A 21,586-nucleotide genomic window follows, 5' to 3' on the forward strand; every position below is an offset into this window, starting at 1 on the left:
ATTACTATTGAAGATTCTAGGTGTCTTATTTTAATACCTTACACTGAGGGCAGGGGAAATTGTACATATGCAACTCCAAAAATTGGTTTAGCACTAATGTACCTTGAATCCACAATGAATAGAAACTTACTTTAAATCTAGTCTAAATCTCTTCTAAAAGATTTCACACGCTGGGACTTCACCGATTTTCCCTCTGTAGCTGTTTTTTGCAGGAAGGCATTGATTGAGGTTGAGCCCTTCTCCCATAAGGAAAGATAAGTCTATCACACCACATTCTCAACTGTGGAAATTCAAAACAAAACAAAACGCTCAACCACACCCTTTCCTATGAAACAGTTTTACAAAGTGGGTTTGTAAAACATCCATAAAACAACAGTAACCTCAATGTCTCTCTTAATAATAGCAAACATATTTAGGTTTTCTGATCTCATATAAAATATGTAATGTATGGGTGTATTGTTTTACACATACTAAGCAGTCAGTAATTATTTAATGAATTGAAATGTAATTACTAGTAATTTTCCCCAAAATATTATAAAATATTGGCAACAACCAAATGTTAAGATCAATTCTCATATCAGATCTCTGGATGTGAGCTCAAAAAGCAAAACCACTTATGAGGGGTTCACTTTGTCTAGGAAGCATTGATTCTCTTACATAAAGCCCCTAAGATTTAGTTCTAATTTCAGAACTCCAAATTGGACCTATTAACAAGGAGGCATTGTTCTGATTCATTTAGTCTTTAGAATCTATTATACAGATGAGGAAACCAAGACTCGGACAAGGTACAAGATAATGTGACAGGGCTAGGAACCTGGGCTACCTTCTGCTTTATCTGTCAACAGAAAAGTGAAGGTTAGGGGTTGAGAGGGAAGAGGGAGCACATCACAGCAGACATGGACTTCAAAAGGAAAGAAAATACAGAAGATTAAAGTGTTAGAACGATTCCAGGAAGGAAGAAAATTCATGGAAACAATTATGAAAGATCAGTTGGGAAGAGAAACGTGAATAATACTGCCTTACAGAGGTAAGTCCAGAGATGGTGACACTTCTGAAAATGTCATTTTATTTACTCTCTCTCCAAGTTATGCAATATAAAAATTTGTTCATTTTGTGTAGAATATTGATAAGATAATCTGAATTTACAGGTAGAGGAATATAATAGAACGTTGCTCAAATAGTTTTGAATTAGTTCCTCTAATAACGAACAAATGTGTCACGTACGTCCAGTATAACGTTTTTATTGGCACTTTAAAGTCTTCGCAGAGTCCTAAGGGCTCAGAACAAATGAAAAAACATTTATTCAAGAAAACCTACTAAAACTCAGAACACTGAGCCACTGATCCAATCTCTCCCTTACCACCTGCCTCCCGGCAACCCCAAGTCATCTCAGTTTAGCAAAAGCTCCAAAAGCTCTGGGTGGATGTGGCCAAGAAGATGGGGCTCCCTCTCCCCTCAGCTCCCAAATAAGAGTTACCATATCTCATCTGAAGGGCAATCCTCCAGCTTTTCTAATGCTCTCCAACTCCAAGCTTGAGCAGCTAAATTCTGATGAGTGTGGCTGAGAGGTTGAGGGCTCTCTCCTTCCGTTGCGCCTCACAGGATGAGAACTCTACCCCAGGAATGGCAGGCCAGAACACTAAGGCCGCGATCTTCCTTTTGCCAGCTCACTTATAGGGCAGAACTGTAAGAAGCAAACGCAGAAGACCAGAGGCTACTGCCCCACCCAGCACTCAGAGGAGTGGCTCAGAGATTTTGTCCAGGGGGGAGAAGCAGTCCGTAAGAAAGAGAGTTTCAGAGTTCTCCGCAAAGGAACTGACTTCATTTGAAAGAGAATGTGGAGAAAATCAAACCTAAGGGCACTCCTGAAGACAACAGCTCCTCTAAGGTGAACTAGGCCAGCCAGTTCACCAGAGAGAACCAGGGTAGGAGACAGCTGAGCAGGACCCTTCCCTGATCAGAATAAGCCTCAAAAGCTGGCCTCAAAAATTACCCCTGTCCAAATTTAATTCTATGAGACTGCTGAGCAATTCATGCCCCAGGGCATGTCAAAACAGTAGAGCAATCAACCAGTAATTAGTGGAGCCTAAGGGTTGGGTATAATACCAAATGAGGCAGACAGCCTATCGGAGAGATTAAAAAGAGACAGTCAAAAAGAGCACTGCTAAAAGCACTGTTATCCCAGTTGTAGATCAACTGCATCTGTTCTAAGTACGGTACTAAGTCAAGCAAGATTTAACTACTATATTGCCTGCTAAATTAGGCCTGCCTTTTTATTAACCTCACTTTTAAAATCTGAATATTATTATTTTGATTTTGAAAAAAAAAGCCCCACAAAGAAATCGTGCATTACTTCTTTAGATTGGTATGAGAAATTATACGCCAAATGCCATTCACTTTCATACCATCCTCAAGAATGTTACACATAGTACATGTCATATGTTCCCAAAAGTACATTACATAAAAAATTGTAATGTGCTTTAGGCTTTCCACACTACTCTCTGAATTTTCTGCTTTTTAAAATCTACATTTAAAATATTTTCCCTAGGTTTTAATACATAATTCAAAAATTTTACATTTTATCTTTATACTTTGCATTCTCTAAACTACTCTCAAGTTAATAATTTCCTTATAATGATATATAACTAAAAAAACTAAATAAGAAATTCCTTATTACATAATAATGGAAGGGAAAAATAAGAACTAAAAGAAAGCTCCTAATTTATGAACACTTTACAAATAGTGTAAGATTCACTGTGACAAATGAACACACTTTTATAAATGTCAAAGAATATTAGATAAAACTTTTATTTATTTTAAATGTTATTTATTAGAGTCATAGGATAGGATCAAACTTAAGAATCACTTATAATTTACTGCTTGATCAAAGTTAACATAAAAATATAACAAATTATATTGTCAACTCAAACTGACAAACCACTTTCTAAAGAAAAACATTCTGCAGTAAGCTATCATAATTTTTCCTATGGAGTGTTGGCTAAGAATGTAGTTATACTGTGCCACAAACAGTTAAAAGCAACATTTTTAGGTAATGTGAATAAGATATACATAATTACTCAAAACAAATATTAGGGTTATTTTCTCTGAAAAGTTAGCTTGCAAATGAAAAGAAGAAACCCAAATCCGCATACGGTGATAGCCGTCCTCTTCAAAAGTCTACTATTCCATGTAGATACTTCTTCCGTTAACGGTATACGAGTTGGATCATCTTCTCGTTCATTTTGCAACTAATGTTTAGTATGGGAAAAATGAAAAAGTTAATGTGCAGTACAGTGAAAATAAAAATATCTTTGATTTTAAAAAATATCAAAATATCCATGTTAATCACTTGATTTAGATGTAGCCTAAATGCAAGATTCCCGTGGAAGATTTAAAGTAAAGATTCAAAATCTTAAAAGACAGTCTTTCTTTCAACCAGGATCCCACTGTAGTAGACTATTAGTTTTACATTAAAAATAAATGCTTCTATAGATTATTACATTTTAAAAACATGTTTTTATGTCAGGAGATAAAGTTCCTTTAATGTTAAAGTTTCTATTTCTACCTATAAGGAACGACAGTCGTTTTTCTCTTTGTATTAAATATCAACTGATTTCTTACAAAAAAAGTGAACCTTATTAAAAAAGGTATTGTTATGGCATACCTACAGTACATGAAATTCAACAGAAACTAGAAGGTTCGATGCTAACACTAGAAGTATAATCCTTTATTTAAATATATTCGCAGGAACAAATGTTAACAAAAATTTCAGTGGTTCTTTTTGCACGTCTCAACAATGAAAGTACATGACCCAGTCAGTTTCTAAATTCCTATACATAGAACTTTCTTGCTAAAGAAGGCCTCTCAACTCGTGTGTGTGTGTGTGTGTGTGTGTGTGAGTGTGTGTGTGTGTGTGTGAGAGAGAGAGAGAGAGAGAGAGAGAGAGAGAGAGAGAGAGGGGAGGGGGGAGGGAGAGGGAGGAGATAGTTGCTGGGGAGAGGCAGAAGAGGGAGAATGAGCAGAAACCAAAAGATCCTTGAAAGATAAAAAGAATCAGGCACATTTACAGAGTGATATTTACTAGAAACATCCTGTGCTGGAGTGGTGACATACGTTCAACATTAGCAAAAATAACTACTTCTCAAATCTACAGTGTAAATATTTAATTAAAAAACCCTGCAAAATTAATTTCAAATTTATAGTAGAAGATGGACTTCAATGCCAATCTCATTAATACTGTATTCTTGGTCTAACTTCCAAATGGCTTCATTCAGCAACAGATTCCTTTTTGACACTGATGCTCCATTTACTGGATCCTGAGACAGTCATTCCTTTTATTAACCAATTACTTAGAATGACCCTTTCTGACAGGAGCCTGTCAGTGTGTTGGTTTGAAAGAGAATGATGTGGTGTTAGAGTCTGGCCTTGACCTCTCCCACCCTCTCTCTTTGTTACCTCCATATACTTATCTATGATAGCTCATATGTTTCTTTTAAAAAATCCCTTCTGTTATTATTGGTAAACTCTAAAATATCATAAGCTTAACAGGCATGATAGCATACTCCCAAATCTGGAAGCCTCACAGTTCTCTAAATAAAATCTTACTTGGTGATTATTACTTGTTTAAGCCTAATCCAAAGAAAACCCAATGCACAGGCTTGCTGCAAAATTAAGACGTTCCTGCCCAGAGAACTATATCTGCTGTTATTATGAACCAATGAATATGTTTTCAAGGCCAGTCCTTACACAGAAATGTATAGATTCAAGGTAGAAAAGACCAAAGAAAAACAACCTTCCATTTAGCTAAAGAAAGCTGAAAATTTTCTCTATAGGTACTCTTTATTAAAATAAATATTATGGTACCTGATTGAATTGTTCATGTTTTCAAGTCAAAGTTACACTCCGAAAGCAGTGTTTCTTAATTTCATCCCTTTAAGAAAAATCTGGGTGCTCTCTCTAATTTCATCTTAATCCTCCACCCCACCTCCCCAGATGTTTTTAGTTCATCTTGGAGAAAACAAATAATTACCAATCCTGAGACAAAGATGTCTTAGGGAATTTCTTACACTAAACATTAAAGGTTGATGCTTTGCAGGAAGTATCTTTACACAAATCCTTACAAATTTCTCTTGCATCCCCATGAAAAACACCATGCTAATAAGTAAAATCAATACCATTTCCCTTCAATTCTTCTAGATGATAGATATAGTGAAGATGAATGGTGCTATAATTTTCGTGTTGTCAGCAAGTTCAGAAAGTATAAAATCATAGTTTTGCATGAGAAAGTTCATTTGGGGAGTGCTGTGTATTAAAGGAACACAAAGTGGAAGTAGAGAGAATAATTAGGAAACTAATGTGTAGCACAGTTGCCTGACATACAGGAGGCACCCTTAGGTTTGTTGAATGAATAAATGTCAGAGATAATACAACTTCTAAGATGCCTTTCTCTGGAAAGGAGTTATCATCTACAAAAAATGTGAAATATATTGCTCATTTGTCCTATTTTAAATGTCTTTATCCCCCTATAATTTTGTAGAATTTGCTTCACAATTTTCTGCTCATTTTTAAAAAAGACTCCTTTTGACTGAACATGTTAATAGCTAGAATGACAAATTGCCTGGAACATGTATAAAGTTTATTTTGAGGAAAATAACTTTTTTGATAAAATACTAATGAAAATATTAAATGACATGGGTTGATGCTATAAAAATTTAATGCATAATCTAATGTTCACATCAGATATTTCACAAAAACTTTATCGATATCAAATATATTTATTAGATGTGGAGACTCAGAAATGAGTTCTTTAGTCAAGTGAAAGTGTTGCCCTTTATTATCTACCTTCAACAGAGTTCTCTATTTTAGCAGCTTAGGTTTTGTTATAGCCAGTTTTCTTAAAGGGGGAAAAAAATCACCTGTCCTTAAACCAAAATACATACTTCTATATGAGTATAGGAACAAGAACCAAAAACCCATACTCTTTTAAAAAGTTAAATTATAAAAGATACCATAGAAAGTCTAGAAGGGGCTTCCCTGGTGGCGCAGTGGTTAAGAATCCACCTGCCAATGCAGGGGACACAGGTTCGAGCCCTGGTCTGGGGAAGATCCCACATGACGCAGAGCAACTAAATCCATGTGCCACAACTATTGAAGCCCGCGCACCTAGAGCCCGGGCTCCGCAACAAGAGAAGCCACCACAATGAGACGCCCGTGCACCAGAACGAAGAGGAGCCCCCGCTTGTCGCAACTAAAGAAAGCCCGTGTGCCCCAACGAAGACCCAATGCAGCCAAAAAAAAAAGTCTAGAAAATAGAAGGAATATTTTATCCACAACCCTACCTCATTAACAGAGCTAATAACATTTCATCTTTGGTAGTTTTTTTATATTCACATTTATATATGTAAATAAAAATTAGAAATAGAACTTCTTTAACAAGTTGATATATTCTTTTCATTATATTTTCAACTGGCTGCATATCATTATAAGAAACGGTTATACCATAATTTATTAAATCATTCTCGTATAGGACATTTACGTACATATAATTTTGGAATCATTAAACTAGTACTATTAAAGATACAAATATTTTTATGGTCCTTGCCACATCTTGCCAAACTGTTTTTGAAAGTGGTTTAGACATCAGTCTCACATGAAAATACTATGTTTGATGAACTATAACCAGTAGTGGGTAGGGTAATACATTCCCTGCTAATTTATAGGATGAAAATGATATATCACTGTTCTTTCAGTATGCATTTCATTAATGACCAACAAAGTTTGTTTCCTATGTATATTTCTTCCTTTGAAAACTGTCCTTTCTCCAACTGTCTAGTGGGAGCTTAAGTTGCTCGTCAGAACTGCTTCATTGTCTAACATGTTATGCTGTAAATAATCTTCCCCCTTTTTAATTTTAAATATTTAAATACCTTCTGAATTAAGTCTTTTAGTTTGCAGACCTCTTCACTCAAGTCTTCAACATTACTAACCAGTTCTTCACAAACTGAAGTAAAATTCCGGGGAGAAGCCCATTCTAGTACTATCTGTTAATATTTTCAAAAGTTACATTTTAAAGAATGGAAAGCAACTTTTCACAACTTTATATCCACAAAAAGTATACAACATTATCAAATATTAAATTAAATTACATAACTGAAAAGCATTTTTTTATTCAGGATAAATCCTGACACCAAAAGAACTCAGTATTTTTATATAAATAGTCAAATCAGTTTCCTGAATGCATTTATTAAATATATATATCACCATGGAGACTAATATTAGTAATAAAAATACTTATGGTGAATAAAGTCATGAAGGTTTGAAGAATGACATGATTCCCATATTAGTGTTATATAAAAATCATAGGAAAACAAGTGCATTAAATATTTTTCACTATATGCAAATAGCTAAAGCCAAATCACATGAAAAACTTTACAAAACAAGTTTGCTTTTACAGGTCACTTACACTTTCTCTATTTAAAATTTCCTTCATTAAAAAATCCTTATATTGAAATGGTTTTTAATAACACTCAACACACTGTTTTGTTTCAACTTTCACTTGGGTCTCCTGTCACTTTATATTTTAAACAATTAAATTCCCTTTAAGAACAAATGGTAAGCTCAATACACAGATCAGTTTAACTTTTGGTCTGACTCATTTTCCTTTTCTTGGGGGCTAGAACACAAAGTTTTTCAATTAATTAGTATAAAAAAGTAATATTAAATAAATTGACTTATTTAGATCTTAGGTGATTTTACAGAGGACACAGTTTTACCAGATCATTACAGTTTATTGAGTTATCATTAACTTATCTGGAATGTTCTCCAGCATTCATACTTTTCTTCATTTAATAACTTGTAGAATACCTTCTGAGAATTTACAGGCAACTCAGTAATAATGTTCTGTACAGCTGTTATTAAATGGCCACACTGTTTGTTTAATTTCAGAAGAAAGTTGAGGAACTCATCACCACTAAAGAGAGGAAATAAAAAGGAATCACTAATATGAACAATTTACTCCATTTTACTTGGCTAGTTATTCAATGTCTAGTCATAACATTTATTAGATTCTTTAAAAAAATATTTGTAGAATAGTTACTTTGTATTAGCAACTGAAACAGACTTTGAGCATACAAAGAAAACCAAGCATCCAATCTTGAGGATCTCAAAGTTCAGGATGAGAAGCAGACATAGAATTATAACATTGTTATTCACAGGGACATATGAAGAAGGAACATAAAAGTGCCAATATTTGAATGTCTATTATGTGAAGGCACTGCACTAGTTATTTTACATTTATTATTTTTTAAATTCTTCCCAACATCTCCTGTAAGGTAGATGTTATTAACAGTAGTTTATAGTTGAGACATCTAAAACTCAGACATAATGAATCTAGTATAATGGGAATAGGGATTTAGTTATGCTTCATAGAGTTCATACTTGAACTGAGTCTGGAGCTTAAAAATAAGTTTGTCAGGTAGGTAAGGAAGAAAAGAGATTCTGGACGGAGAGAATAGCAGGTGCGAAAGAACAGGGGTAGTAGGTCTCCAAGGTATAACTAAAAAGCACAATTATGGGAAAGTCGTAAGAAAGGAGGCTGTACAGGATCACTTGTTTAAGGAACTTTCGTGACATGCTAAGGAATGGAATATTATCTTTTGGATAATGTACAGTTACTAAAGAATTTTAAACAGGAAAGTAGAAAATCAGATTTTCGTACGAGAAAGTTTATTTGGGGAGTGGTGTGGATTAAAGGAAAACAAAAAGTGGAAATAGAATAATTAGGAGACTAGTTTAAGAAATGTTTAGGAGAATAAACTGAAGAAGTTGGTGATGGATTGCACGTAAAAGAAAAGGAAAGGTCTAGGCTTATTCTAAGTTCTTTGGTTGCAGTGGAAGATGGCACTACCAAGCAGGGAAGTGAATTTGGGGGCGGGTGGTGGAGAAAGAAGTGGGGTGAAGAGAAAGCAATATAGCATAATAATTAAGAACACAGTCTCTAGTGTCAGGAAGACCTGAGTTTGAATTCAGCTTCCACAGCTTTATGATCTTGGGCAAACCTAATCTTCAGCCAAATATTTCCGTATCTGTAGAACTGAGGTAAAAGGAGTGTCAGGAGGACTGAAGGAGGTAACATGTGAAAAGCACCTAGCATTCTGTCTAGTATATATATAGCATTTAAACAAACTTAATAATGATGATGATGGCAATGATATGAGACATGTAGGTGGCAAGTAGAAATGTCAGTCTTGTAGGTACTTATCCTGGGGTCCACAGCCTCATGAGGCTACACAGAATTCGGGGAGTTGATGAACTTACATGGGGAAAAACTACATGTTTATTTTCACTAACCTCTAACAGAATTTCGGTCTTTCCTGCAATTATGAATATAGGCACAAACCACAGAAGTATCAGAAATGTCTATAATTTTGGTCACCAGTAGAAATCAAAACAATGGTCATGGAGGGACCACAAAGAAAAAAGATACATATTGTGAAGAGGGGAGAGTTGATAGGGGTAGAAGAAAAAAGCTATCAAAGGAAAAGTAGCCTGAGAAAAAGAAAATCAGGAGTTAAGGTCTGTTATGAAAGGTATTGAAGGGAATAGATTCAAGATGGAGGAAAAAAGTCAAGCATGTTAAATAATTAGGATTAGTCCAATGATTCAGACAATGAAGAGATACTGATGACTAGATTAGTTTCAAAGACAGAAGCCAATTTATTGTGAAAGCTACAAAGAAACTAACACAGCCAAATAGAAAAGGGGACCAAGGATAAGAATAGGTAACTCAGAGGAAAAGAAAAAAGAAAATTTTAAATGGATAATAAACATGGGATTAAAATAAGATGTTATATTCTAGTGGAATGACAAAAATTAGGTAGATCATTAGTATCAAGAGTTGACAAATCTGTGAGATGACCTTTCTGGAGAGTTATTTAGCAGTATCTATTATAATAAAAATTCACACAAAAACTAATACAATGGGACTAAAAGCTACTTCTGAGTCAAAATGAAATTCTTATAGGTAGAAGTTTTGACTGTACACTGTACAAAGTTTCTTTCATGCTGTTTCTAGGAGGAAAGGTTATAAAAAGCAAGCAAGGACAACCTCTAATGAAACTTAATAGCAAACTTTTCTCTAAGACACGACTTTTATATAGTATTTTAATTTAAAAGAAATCTTTTCTCTTAGCTATTAGATTGAAAAATAAACAGTTTATACAAAATAAAGACTTTAAACTTTACAAATATAATATATATATAATCAAGTCACCAACTATGAAAAGTATCTGATGACTGCTTTATAAAAGCAAATTGAAATAAAAAAATTTAGATAAGCTCTTGTTCTATCTAGCAAAAGTGGTATTTATAAAAACATTTCCAAATAAATATAATTCTTCTTTATTAATTTTCTTTCTGCTTTTTGCTCAAGAAAGAACAGAACTTGAACATATTTTTCTGTCGAAACAACAGCAGTCATTACTTGTATTAATTTTTCTGTTTCCATGTAGTGTTTATATAAGGTATACTTAAAACTTATATTTTAGTGCTCTTTACTCAAATTTTATTTATTATCAATGAAAAAATAAGTACTTGAATAAGTAATTCATTAATGCCCTATATATTTTTTATGTAATGATTCTTAAGGAAATTAAGATCCATTGAGAACTGTCATTCAAAATGATAGCAGGTATATTATTCTAGATAGTCAAAGCACACATATATATGTGGAATATAAACTTATAAGCTCTTATCCTCAAGGAAGACTAAGTTAACAACTCAGTTCAAATAAGCAAATACTATTATTAACAAAATTACATAATCTTAATGGATGAAAGCAAAATATATACCTTTCTTGTGATGTATAATTTTCAGGGCCACTGAATATGGATAGGCAAATTATAAAAAACACAACTCAAAAATGTGCCTTTCATCATACACTGTGTGACTGGCTGCCCAGCCCCCACCCCACAGCTGTACAACCTACATACCTTTACATGGCAGCCCTGATAATTTTGTACTTATTTAAGGATTTCAAAATAAGCAGATATGGCATACGTATGGTAGACTATATTATTTGATCAAATTGTCATGTCTTCTACTGAGCCAAATACTACCAGGCCTCTCTCTGCCAGAGGATTACAAGAGGCTTGGCCATATGACGTGCTTTGGCAAATAAAATATGACTGGAAGTGACTATGTAACTTTTGAACAGTTCGAGGTGGGGCTATTTGTCCAGCCTGTTTTCAGAATAATAAGGAGGAGATTCACTGCAGCTGATCCATGATACAGGCGATCAAGAAATAAACTTTGTTTCTGTAAGTTATTTAGATTCAGAAGTTATTTGTTACTGCAGCACAACAAAGTGTAAGTTGACTGAAACAACAGGCCATATTTTAAAAATGTGAAGTTAAGTATTAGGATAAAATTTATACTTTAAATAAAGGTACTCCAAACAGAAGTACTATGTGCTCACTGTAGACTATCTGGAAAAATCTAAAATTACCAATACTTTTATCACCCAAAGATAATGACTGGTAATATTTTCTTACAGAATATTTTCTTATAGTACACATTTTCTTCTAGTATTTTTCATATGAATATATACAACTGGCATTATACCTCACACTCTGTTTTATATTGCCTTTTATATTATTATGAGTATTTTTCCATGACATTAAATCTCAAAATAATTTAAACAACAGAATAAAATAATTATACTGATGTAATATAATCCAACCATTCACCTTAAATATTTAGAGTTTCCAAGTTTATATTGGATGAATATTTATAATAGATGTGAACAATGTATTTTTTGTGTGAAAATTTGCATCTATACAAATTTTTTTTGGAGGAGAAATCATTTCCTAAGTAGACATAATTTTGAGATGCTTTTGATACATTTAAGTAAGTATCAAAAAGGCTCAGAAAAAAGGTCTGGGCAGAAACTGCTGAAAATGTCAAGACATGGGTGAAAATATTTGTGTTCAAAATATCTCAAAGTAGTAATGAAATGGTTATTAGTATTTTTAGATTGCATTCTCTAATTCTGAAAACATACTAAGGCCAACTGCAGAAAAAAGTAAATGTACTGTGCATGTGTGTTCCTGTAACAGACTATTTTATAAAACTGAACACATAGAAGAAAAGTATCTTAAAATAAATCAGTAGCTAAATTGTTGAAGTCACATTACCAGAAGATTATAATCAATCAGTTCAACTTTTCCTGCTGTTAGTTTTCTTATGACTTAATGACTAATTTCTTCCTTAAAGAATGACTTTGAACAAATGGAAGTAAAACCTTTTCCATAACAGCATGTAAACAAAGTCTGTGATTTAATAACAAGGTCAAATTCCTGAAATATATGTCCGCCAGTTTTATTTTTTAAAAAATTCAGCAGTTTTAATAAGTGAACCATTCAGGATTCTGTACATTCTTTAAGTCTATTAAATCTCAACAATGAAAATTCATAGAGGTAACTCTGACATCATACAAATAAGTTATATTAAAAAATTTAATTTGCAATTCAGTCATGTAGAACTCAGAATATTCCTTCATAGAAGCAATAAATTAGAAAGTAAAGAAAATGAACAAAGAGATTCAAAGTTTGCTGATTTAAGTCCTCACAACTGAAATCCTTTACAATGTACTTAGATATTTAAGAGATGCAATGTTATTTTGAAACAATGATGAGGCATTATTTTGAATATAGATCATCTTGTTAAAAGGAGATACAGTTAGAGAAAGGGAAATAATTTTGCAATAACATTTTTAAAGAAATCTGGATCATCTAAATTATCCCCTAGAAGACTTATCTAAATTTTAAAATGGTGTGGAAACTTATTATTCCTATGTTTAATTAATGTTTCTCATAGTTGCAATGTTAGTGTTAGGCAGGCTACACTATACTACTGCACTTGTAAGTATTATATTTTATAGACTTGGATGAACTTCAAGGAAATTGGGCTGACTGAATAAAGCCAATCAAAAATGGATACATACTGTATGATTGCATTTATGTAACATTCATGAAATAACATCATTTTAAAGATGGATAACAAATTATCGATTGCTAGTTTTAGGGATGGGGGAGGGGTGGTGGGAGCTATGAAGGGGTAGTATGTGGTAGCATTGTGGTGATGGTATGTTGAGTATATTGATTGTGGCAGTGGTTATGAGAAGCTACACACATGACAAAATTGCATAGAGCTATACACACACGCACACACACACACACAAATGAGCACGTGTATAACTAATGAAATACAAATACAAACCAGAAAAATGTCAGTTTCTGGTTTTGATATTGTACTATAGTTATGCAAGATAACTGGGTATACTGGGTGACACTGGGTGAAGGGTACATAGAACCTTTCTGTACGTCTCTGCAATTTCTTGTGAATCTAAAATTATTTCAAATAAAAAGTTAAAAAAATCATTTACTGTTCCACAATATGTTTAAAAAATCAAATACCATTATTTTCAAAATAAATTTTAGATTACTAATATTGCTACTAATCAGTGTTTGACAAGTTTATAATATTGAAATGAACTTTATATATTGATAACATAATTTCATAAAGAATAAGGCTGAAAATAGAGCTGAGTACATGAGAAATGCTTTCTTATTGCCCTAAGCAAAAATATTACCCTCTGAATCTTCAATCTGACATTTATATGATTTAAAGAGAGTAAGAGCTACACTATGAAAAGCATGGGATCTTTTAATTAACTCATTTAACAAAATGCAATGGAAAAATACAACAAAAATATTTCTATGTAAGTTAAGAAGATGCATTAGTTTTGCTTCTTGGTAAAAACTGACTTTATAAAGTAATTTCTACTTCAGAACACAATATATCGCAAAATGAACTATCCATATCCCTGCCAAAATGATGGTATTAAGTAAAATAACCTGGACATTATCAAAATTCAATTAAAAAAGAAAGTTGGTTCTAAACAGTATTAATGTAAACCAGTAGGTTAATTTTACCTGATTTCCAACTTTGCCACTTCAGGTAATTCTCCAAATTTTATCTCTTCTACCTCTAGTTCTTTAAGAGCAGCCATAATTTTCTGCTGATCTCTACTGGTAATTCCATTCTAAGTAGAAATGATTTTAAAGTACAATAAGGTAGTCATACTCGAACAATATACAAAATTACTGAAGAAGTTTTCTACTTGATTAATTAACATCTTGAAAAAAATAGATACATATTGGAATAAAACCATACTGAAAAATATACAAGTTTGCTTGTAACTGGACTGACTAGGTTACATCACTAAAATATTTAGATATATAGTGACTATAGTCAATTTTTTGCATTATATAACAATTGTGATGGATTCTAAAAACAAATTACTAGATTTTAATATATAATGTTTCCAGAAAACCAGAGTAAAACAATTTTTCCTTCAAAATATTATTTAAAATGTTATCACTGATTAACTGAGAATTAAGTCTTCTTTTTGTCTATGTTCTACCTTTAGAATTAACTAAATTTTCTATCCTGGATTTAGCTAAGTAGTAGTATGGTTTGATTTTCAGTGATGGTAAAGATTTCAAGTTTCCAATGTGCTCATACAGGAAGATCATTCCTTTTTATGTATCCTACCTATTAAAGTATCTCTGATATTTCCCACAGCTATTTTCAAATTGTTACTTAATACTACTCATTAGCAAAATAATAAGTCTTGGTCATTTTGAGAAACTAGCAAAAGGCAGTATTTGAAGAACACGTTTATACCCACATGTACAAAAAACCACATCTTATTTCTAAGTAACCTGTTTTATACTGTTTTACAGATCTATTTCATGTTTAGAAATAAACCACCAGTTTTAGTTGAGATGTCATAACTAATCTGAATGAAAAAAAACAACTCTAAGTCTTTATTCTTTTTTTTAACATCTTTATTGGAGTATAATTGCTTTACAATGGTGTGTTAGTTTCTGCTTTATAACAAAGTGAATCAGTTGTACATATACATATGTCCCCATATCTCTTCCCTCTTGGGTCTCCCTCCCTCCCACCCTCCCTATCCCAACCCTCTAGGTGGTCACAAAGCACTGAGCTGATCTCCTTGTGCTATGTGGCTGCTTCCCACTAGCTATCTATTTTACATCTGGTAGTGTATGTATGTCCATGCCACTCTCTCACTTTGTCCAGCTTACCCTTCCCCCTCCCCATGTCCTCAAGTCCATTCTCTAGTAGGTCTGTGTCTTTATTCCCATCCTGCCCCTAGGTTCTTCATAACCATTTTTCTTTTTAGATTCCATATATATGTGTTAGCATATGGTATTTGTTTTTCTCTTTCTGACTTACTTCACTCTGTATGACAGACTCTAGGTCCATCCACCTCACTACAAATAACTCAATTTCGTTTCTCTTATGGCTGAGTAATATTCCATTGTATATATGTGCCACATCTTCTTTATCCATTCATCTGTTGATGGACACTTAGGTTGCTTCCATGTCCTGGCTATTGTAGATAGAGCTGCAATGAACATTTTGGTACATGACTCTTTTTGAATTATGGTTTTCTCAGGGTATATGCCCAGTAGTGGGATTGTTGGGTCGTATGGTAGTTCTATTTGTAGTTTTTTAAGGAACCTCCATACTGTTCTCCATAGTGGCTATATCAATTTACATTCCCACCAACAGTGCAAGAGGGTTCCCTTTTCTCCACACCCTCTCCAGCATTTATTGTTTATAGATTTTTTGATGATGGCCACTCTGACTGGTGTGAGCTGATATGTCATTGTAGTTTTGATTTGCATTTCTCTAATGATTAGTGATGCTGAGCATTCTTTCATGTGTTTGTTGCCACTCTGTATATCTTCTTTGGAGAAATGTCTATTTAGGTCTTCTGCCCATTTTTGGATTGGTTTGTTTGTTTTTTTCATATTGAGCTGCATGAGCTGCTTGTAAATTTTGGAGATTAATCCTTGGTCAGCTGCTTCATTTGCAAATATTTTCTCCCATTCTGAGGGTTGTCTTTTCATCTTGTTTACGGTTTCCTTTGCTGTGCAAAAGCTTTTAAGTAAGTCTTTAAATATTCCTAAGGCAACTTAATATTGGAAAGGAAGATTTTAGATATGGTTATCCATAATCATATCTAAGGAGGAACCTAGCAAAAGATCACTCACAGTCTATAGCTGTAGGATTTTTTAAATAGAAAATAAAAGGATTCAAACTATTAAAAATATGAAAGATAATGTCTGGAGTTTTTGAAATTGATACTAACCTTTGTAAACTCATCTTTCGTCATGGTCAAAAGATGTCTTAAAGTTATATCCCTTTCCTGTAGAAAAGAAAAAAATGCCACCTTTCTATATAAATGAAAAAGTAGAAGGGGAAGTAGGCAACTGTACATATAAGTTAGTCAGTTATATGCTACCCGCCTAAAAACTTTCAACTACTGGGTAGATAGTAATGAGTATAATAATATGTATAATTACTAAAAAAAATATAAACATAACTAGTTTCCCAGATTCAGAAAAAAGTATTACAACTTATATTTGCTTACATAAAAAGAAAACAGCTCTATAAAATTTGACAAATTGTTTTATGAATTTTTAAAATTTATAATTGTATAATATTAATAAAATTTGGTTTTACTGAATATTTCTCAATTAGGAAGTTTCACGATTGTATAATGAAACCCAATTCTAAACTGCCTAAATGAATGTGCATATTCTTAAGGAGAGCCTGTCTTAAATAGTGCTTTACTGCTGCAGTATCAGCTAAATGGCTGATAACTGTCATCTGCTCAAATCCCATAATGCATGCCTAAAATACCTACAACAGTGCTTCACATATGATCTAATTTAATATTTATGACAATCCTACACTAGGTATTACCATCCTTATGAAAAAAAAGGAGATTTAAGTAACATATTTCAGTTAATAATCATTAGAGCAAGAATCTGATACCTGGTTTGTTTGGTTTAAAATCATGCTTCTAATATTCTATGCACAAAGATCAGCAACTGCAAAAACAGACTAAGGGCTTAGATGTACAAGGAGTTCTGTGATGCTTTGGGCAGTGGGTAAAAGCCAGATTCTAATTTATGTAAATTTCTATAATAATAAATTTTCACAATGCTTGTAATTTTAAAATGGGATGTATCAACAGTACAAGTTATGGAGAAAAGTACATCTGTCACCCCTTCATAAGCATGCTTATGAATTAATATTTAATGTTATGTTAACCAACAAATAAACATGCATACATAACTCACCATAGCTTAAACAAAATCTTACCTTCAGTAAATCTGTCATATGTTCAAGTCCAAGACCATGTAAAAATATTTCCAGATCTCCAAATGCTGTATATGAACTATACATATTTATAGCAATGTCAATTTCAGAACAGACTATCAGTGCACAAATAATAAATATATATTTATGATGCAGAGAGAGAATGAGAATAAGAATGAGTAAGCATGAGTCTATATAGAATATACAGGCATATGTCGTTTTACTGTGCTTTGCTTTATTGCTTTATCTGCAGACATTGTTTTTTACAAATTGAAGGTTTGTGACAACCCTATGTCAACTAAGTCTACTGGTGTCATTTCTCCAACGGTATCTGCTCACTTTGTGTATCTGTGTCACACTTCGGTAATTCTTGAAATATTTCAAACTTTTTCATTATTATATTTGTTATGGTGATTCTTGATGTTGCTATTATAACTTGCTGAAGGCTCAGATGATGGTTACCATTTTTTAGCAATAAAGTATTTTTTAATTAATATATGTACATTGTTTTTGTAGACAGAATGCTATCGCACACTTAATAGACTACAGTATGGTGTAAACATAACTTTTAAATTTGCGTAACTCACTTTATTGTGATATTTGCTTTATTGTGGTGGTCTGGAACTGAACCCCAATATCTCTGAGGTATGCCTATATTTGCAAATTTACCCACTAGACCTATGTTATACAAAGGAATAAGAAAGGTTTCCTGGGTGAAGATTTAAGTAAACAGAGAAAATGGTGATAGTAAAATGAAGCTCATTTTTCCTAAGAAGGAAAATATTTGCCAATATTTATACAATTGACCCCTGAACAACACAGTTTGAACTGTGCAGACCCACTTACACATGGAGTTTTTTCAATAGTAAATACTATAGTACTACACAATCGTGGTTAGTTGAATCCACAGATGTGGAACTGCAGAGATGGAGGAACCTTGGATACAGATTTTCCAAGGGCAGGGTCAGCGCCCCTAACCCCCGGAATTGTTCAAGGGTCAGCTGTATTCCTTGTGAGTGGTCTGTACATGAAAATCTCTTTAATTGTAGGAAGTAAAAATTTACTAACTATTTTAAATGTAGGTAAGTAGAGGATAATGCTGTGGCCATGTACTGAACAACTGTGTTCAGGGGAAAAAACGTATTTTTATTTTTAGCTTATAAAATCAGAAATCTGCTATAAAGAATTAGAGAGCAAGATGCAATCTAGTTTGAACACTAACAAAAATATAATCTTAGAACCTTTTAGAAAAAAACTGTATTGTTGATATTTTATTTAAAGTAAAAAATTATTCTCATTACTGTTAGTACATGTATATCAAATTTTTCTAAAATTCTGGAGAACAAAGCACTTAAATTCAGACATTTCTAAGTAATATTTTTAAATGCTTGTAAAAGTTTAAAATATATATTTTAAATAAGTCATCACATTTACTATAAGTAATAAAAAACATGCACAATTTTTACTCATTTATAGGTATTGTGTTGAACAGAAACATGCTATGTTACCTAAATATGTGATCTTTATCAGAATCTGTTCTCAATAGTTTACAAATAGTCTCTTCTTTAGTTAGCTGTTGAAGCTTTCCTCCCCAAGGATTTAAAGTCAAGGAAAGAAAGTTGAAGATCTGAAAAAAGTTACAGTAAAAATTAAAGCAAGATAGTAATTAATATAATATTTTCAACAAGATATAAAACAAAACTAAAACTTCCATTTTGGTAAGTGAATCAGAAAGACTAAATATTTTAAATACATTTTTTTTTTTCTTTTGCGGTATGCAGGCCTCTCACTGTTGTGGCCTCTCCCGTTGCGGAGCACAGGCTCAGCGGCCATGGCTCACGGGCCCAGCCGCTCCGCGGTATTTGGGATCTTCCCAGACCGGGGCACGAACCTGTGTCCCCTGCATCGGCAGGCGGACTCTCAACCACTGCGGCACCAGGGAAGCCCTAAATACATTTTTAAATAGAGAGAGAGTAAGAAGCACGACTAAGGTAAACAAATCTCAACTGTACACCTTAAAGAGATGTGAAATTTCTTAGTTTTCAAACTTCTTAGTTCTAACTTTTTAGCAAGCCAAGTTTAAGTCATATAATCAGCCAAGATACAAAACCAAATCTCACTTCAAGAAACACTTTATGACTCAAAATAATCTTTGATGTTCATAAATTTCTTAGTATGTCAAATTCACTGTCATCTACCCTAAATTTAATGATGCAGTATATTAATTAAAAGTTTTCAAATTTCCAAAGCTTAGTAGAAAAACTGTTAATTTCTTTTTAAAGTTTCACAGGGCTTCAGTGATTAGCATTTACACTAGAATAATTTTGGAAATGTAGATCTGAGTTATAAAATGATAGGCATGTTTATAGGCTGCTTAAAAATAGAGAAAGTGGGGCTTCCCTGGTGGCGCAGTGGTTGAGAGTCCGCCTGCCGATGCAGGGGACACGGGTTTGTGCCCCGGTCCGGGAGGATCCCACATGCCGCGGAGCGGCTGGGCCCATGAGCCATGGCCGCTGAGCCTGCGTGTCCGGAGCCTGTGCTCTGCAACGGGAGAGGCTACACAGTGAGAGGCCCGCGTACCGCAAAAAAAAATAATAATAAAAAAATAGAGGAAGTTATTTTACATGCAACAAAACTGGCATGGTCTGAGTATTATATGATGGAAACTTTGGAATGTTACAAGTTTTCAAATTCAGAAACTCAGTTTTAGAAGATCTTGAACTATATAACTTAGATTTACAGTTGTACTATATTTGATCCTTGCTTAGAAATTACACACCTTTGGCTGAAGGCTTTAATATTCAGACCAAAAGTTTACATCAATAATTTAATGTATGGCAAATATTTATTACTGACTTTAAGATCTGAATGATTGTAAATCATATACCCAAGCATGTTATCAATTTATTACATACCTTGTCAAATGTACAGAGGTAAATGTAGCTTAAAGGATTTAATTTTTAAATTGTTTAATATGTATTAATTAAAATTTTAAAACAATAGTTTAATTACATGTGCAAATTTTGAAATTTTACTAACTGTCAATACACTAATTTTTGAAAATCTGAACCAGTTGGAAATGTTTAAATAAACATTTAAAGTCTATTACAATTTTATTTCTAGGGCTAGATAAGACTTTATTATCCCTTTATATAGTTTTTAAATTACCACATTACAAATTCCTCTTATTTAGTGAAAGATAAATACTCTAGTAATATAAAGTTTTCATTACCTGGCTGGAAGAAAATTACACATTGAAACATTTAATAATAGCCAGATATACTATTATTTTAGTAGTAAGTTCTAACAAAACAAAAGTTTTACAAACAATAATATAGGCTAAGAAAAATTAGTTTAATAACAGGATACCTCTAGATGTTTATTTCTTTTTGCAATCTCACTTGGTGTCTTTCCATCTTTGGTTTGTATCATTTTATTAGCTCCAAGTTCAAGCAACTTCAAAACTACATTTTTATGACCCTGATGTGCTGCCCATGTTAAAGCCTGTAAGTAGGGGGAAAAAAAGAAGACTGTTTAAAGAGAGGGAGTGTATATGACACAGAGGGGAAAACTTTTCAACAGTATTTATGGCACAATAAAAAAGTGAACATGGTTAATTAATGGAATGATGCAATCTCATCATTTCACAATAAAATGTAAACCTATTTCCAAAGTTGTAATTGCAAAGCAGACTGCCAGTGTTCACTGATTTTGTAAGACCAAATAATGTTTTACACAGACAAGTGATGTTATAGAATAAAACGATTTATCTGCCAATCACAGAACTGTTTTCTATAAAAAAGAATTCCATTTGTATTCCAGAATCCAGGCATTGTAGTGTGTTACAGTTTCTTGTGTCAAGGGTGAGGACCAAGAGAAACAGATAATTTCTTTTTTCCCATTTAAGCTGTTGCTTTTCTTCACTGAACAGCAATTACATCCCAGCCCTTCTATGATTTTTACTTCTTAAAAAACCTCCCTTGTGGACTACTGATAATAAGATATTAACATCCTAGAGATAAAAAGGAACACTGTACAATCGGTTCTCACAGTATAGCCATTCTCATCCCGGGTATTAACTTCTGCTCCATGAGCAACAAGGAGAGCAACAACCTGAGGGTGACCATTCCGTGCAGCATACATGATGGGAGTCATAAGTCTCCTACAGAGGAGGAAAAAAAGAAACTGTGTCAATGCTGCCCTTAACAGTTCTTCAAAGCCATGAAATTTACCATACATAATACCATCAGTGTTGTTTTGAAAGTAAAGAAACATGAAAGCTTTTCAGAAATCAGGGGATCCGAAAATCCAATTTTCCAGCAAATAA

At 33.1% G+C, this 21,586-nt stretch overlaps 2 protein-coding genes across 2 annotated transcripts in view; one reads left to right on the top strand and one right to left on the bottom strand.

Annotated features, from left to right (window-relative positions):
• The window catches only part of CFTR (CF transmembrane conductance regulator), a 367,232-nt gene that overhangs the window by 46,335 nt on the left and 299,311 nt on the right, over positions 1-21,586 (top strand). The window lies entirely within an intron of this gene.
• The window catches only part of ASZ1 (ankyrin repeat, SAM and basic leucine zipper domain containing 1), a 79,667-nt gene continuing 61,176 nt past the window's right edge, over positions 3,096-21,586 (bottom strand). The window contains exons 5-13 of the mRNA XM_067746816.1: positions 21,310-21,421; positions 20,629-20,763; positions 18,768-18,886; positions 17,263-17,338; positions 16,244-16,300; positions 13,992-14,101; positions 7,864-7,969; positions 6,927-7,040; positions 3,096-3,248 (exon numbers count right to left, since the gene is read on the bottom strand). Coding sequence (XP_067602917.1) covers positions 3,096-3,248; positions 6,927-7,040; positions 7,864-7,969; positions 13,992-14,101; positions 16,244-16,300; positions 17,263-17,338; positions 18,768-18,886; positions 20,629-20,763; positions 21,310-21,421 — 982 coding nt within the window. The remainder of the gene's footprint in view (positions 3,249-6,926; positions 7,041-7,863; positions 7,970-13,991; positions 14,102-16,243; positions 16,301-17,262; positions 17,339-18,767; positions 18,887-20,628; positions 20,764-21,309; positions 21,422-21,586) is intronic.

The sequence above is a fragment of the Pseudorca crassidens genome, chromosome 8 (genome assembly GCF_039906515.1).
Source record: "Pseudorca crassidens isolate mPseCra1 chromosome 8, mPseCra1.hap1, whole genome shotgun sequence".
NCBI classification, from domain to species: domain Eukaryota; kingdom Metazoa; phylum Chordata; class Mammalia; order Artiodactyla; family Delphinidae; genus Pseudorca; species Pseudorca crassidens.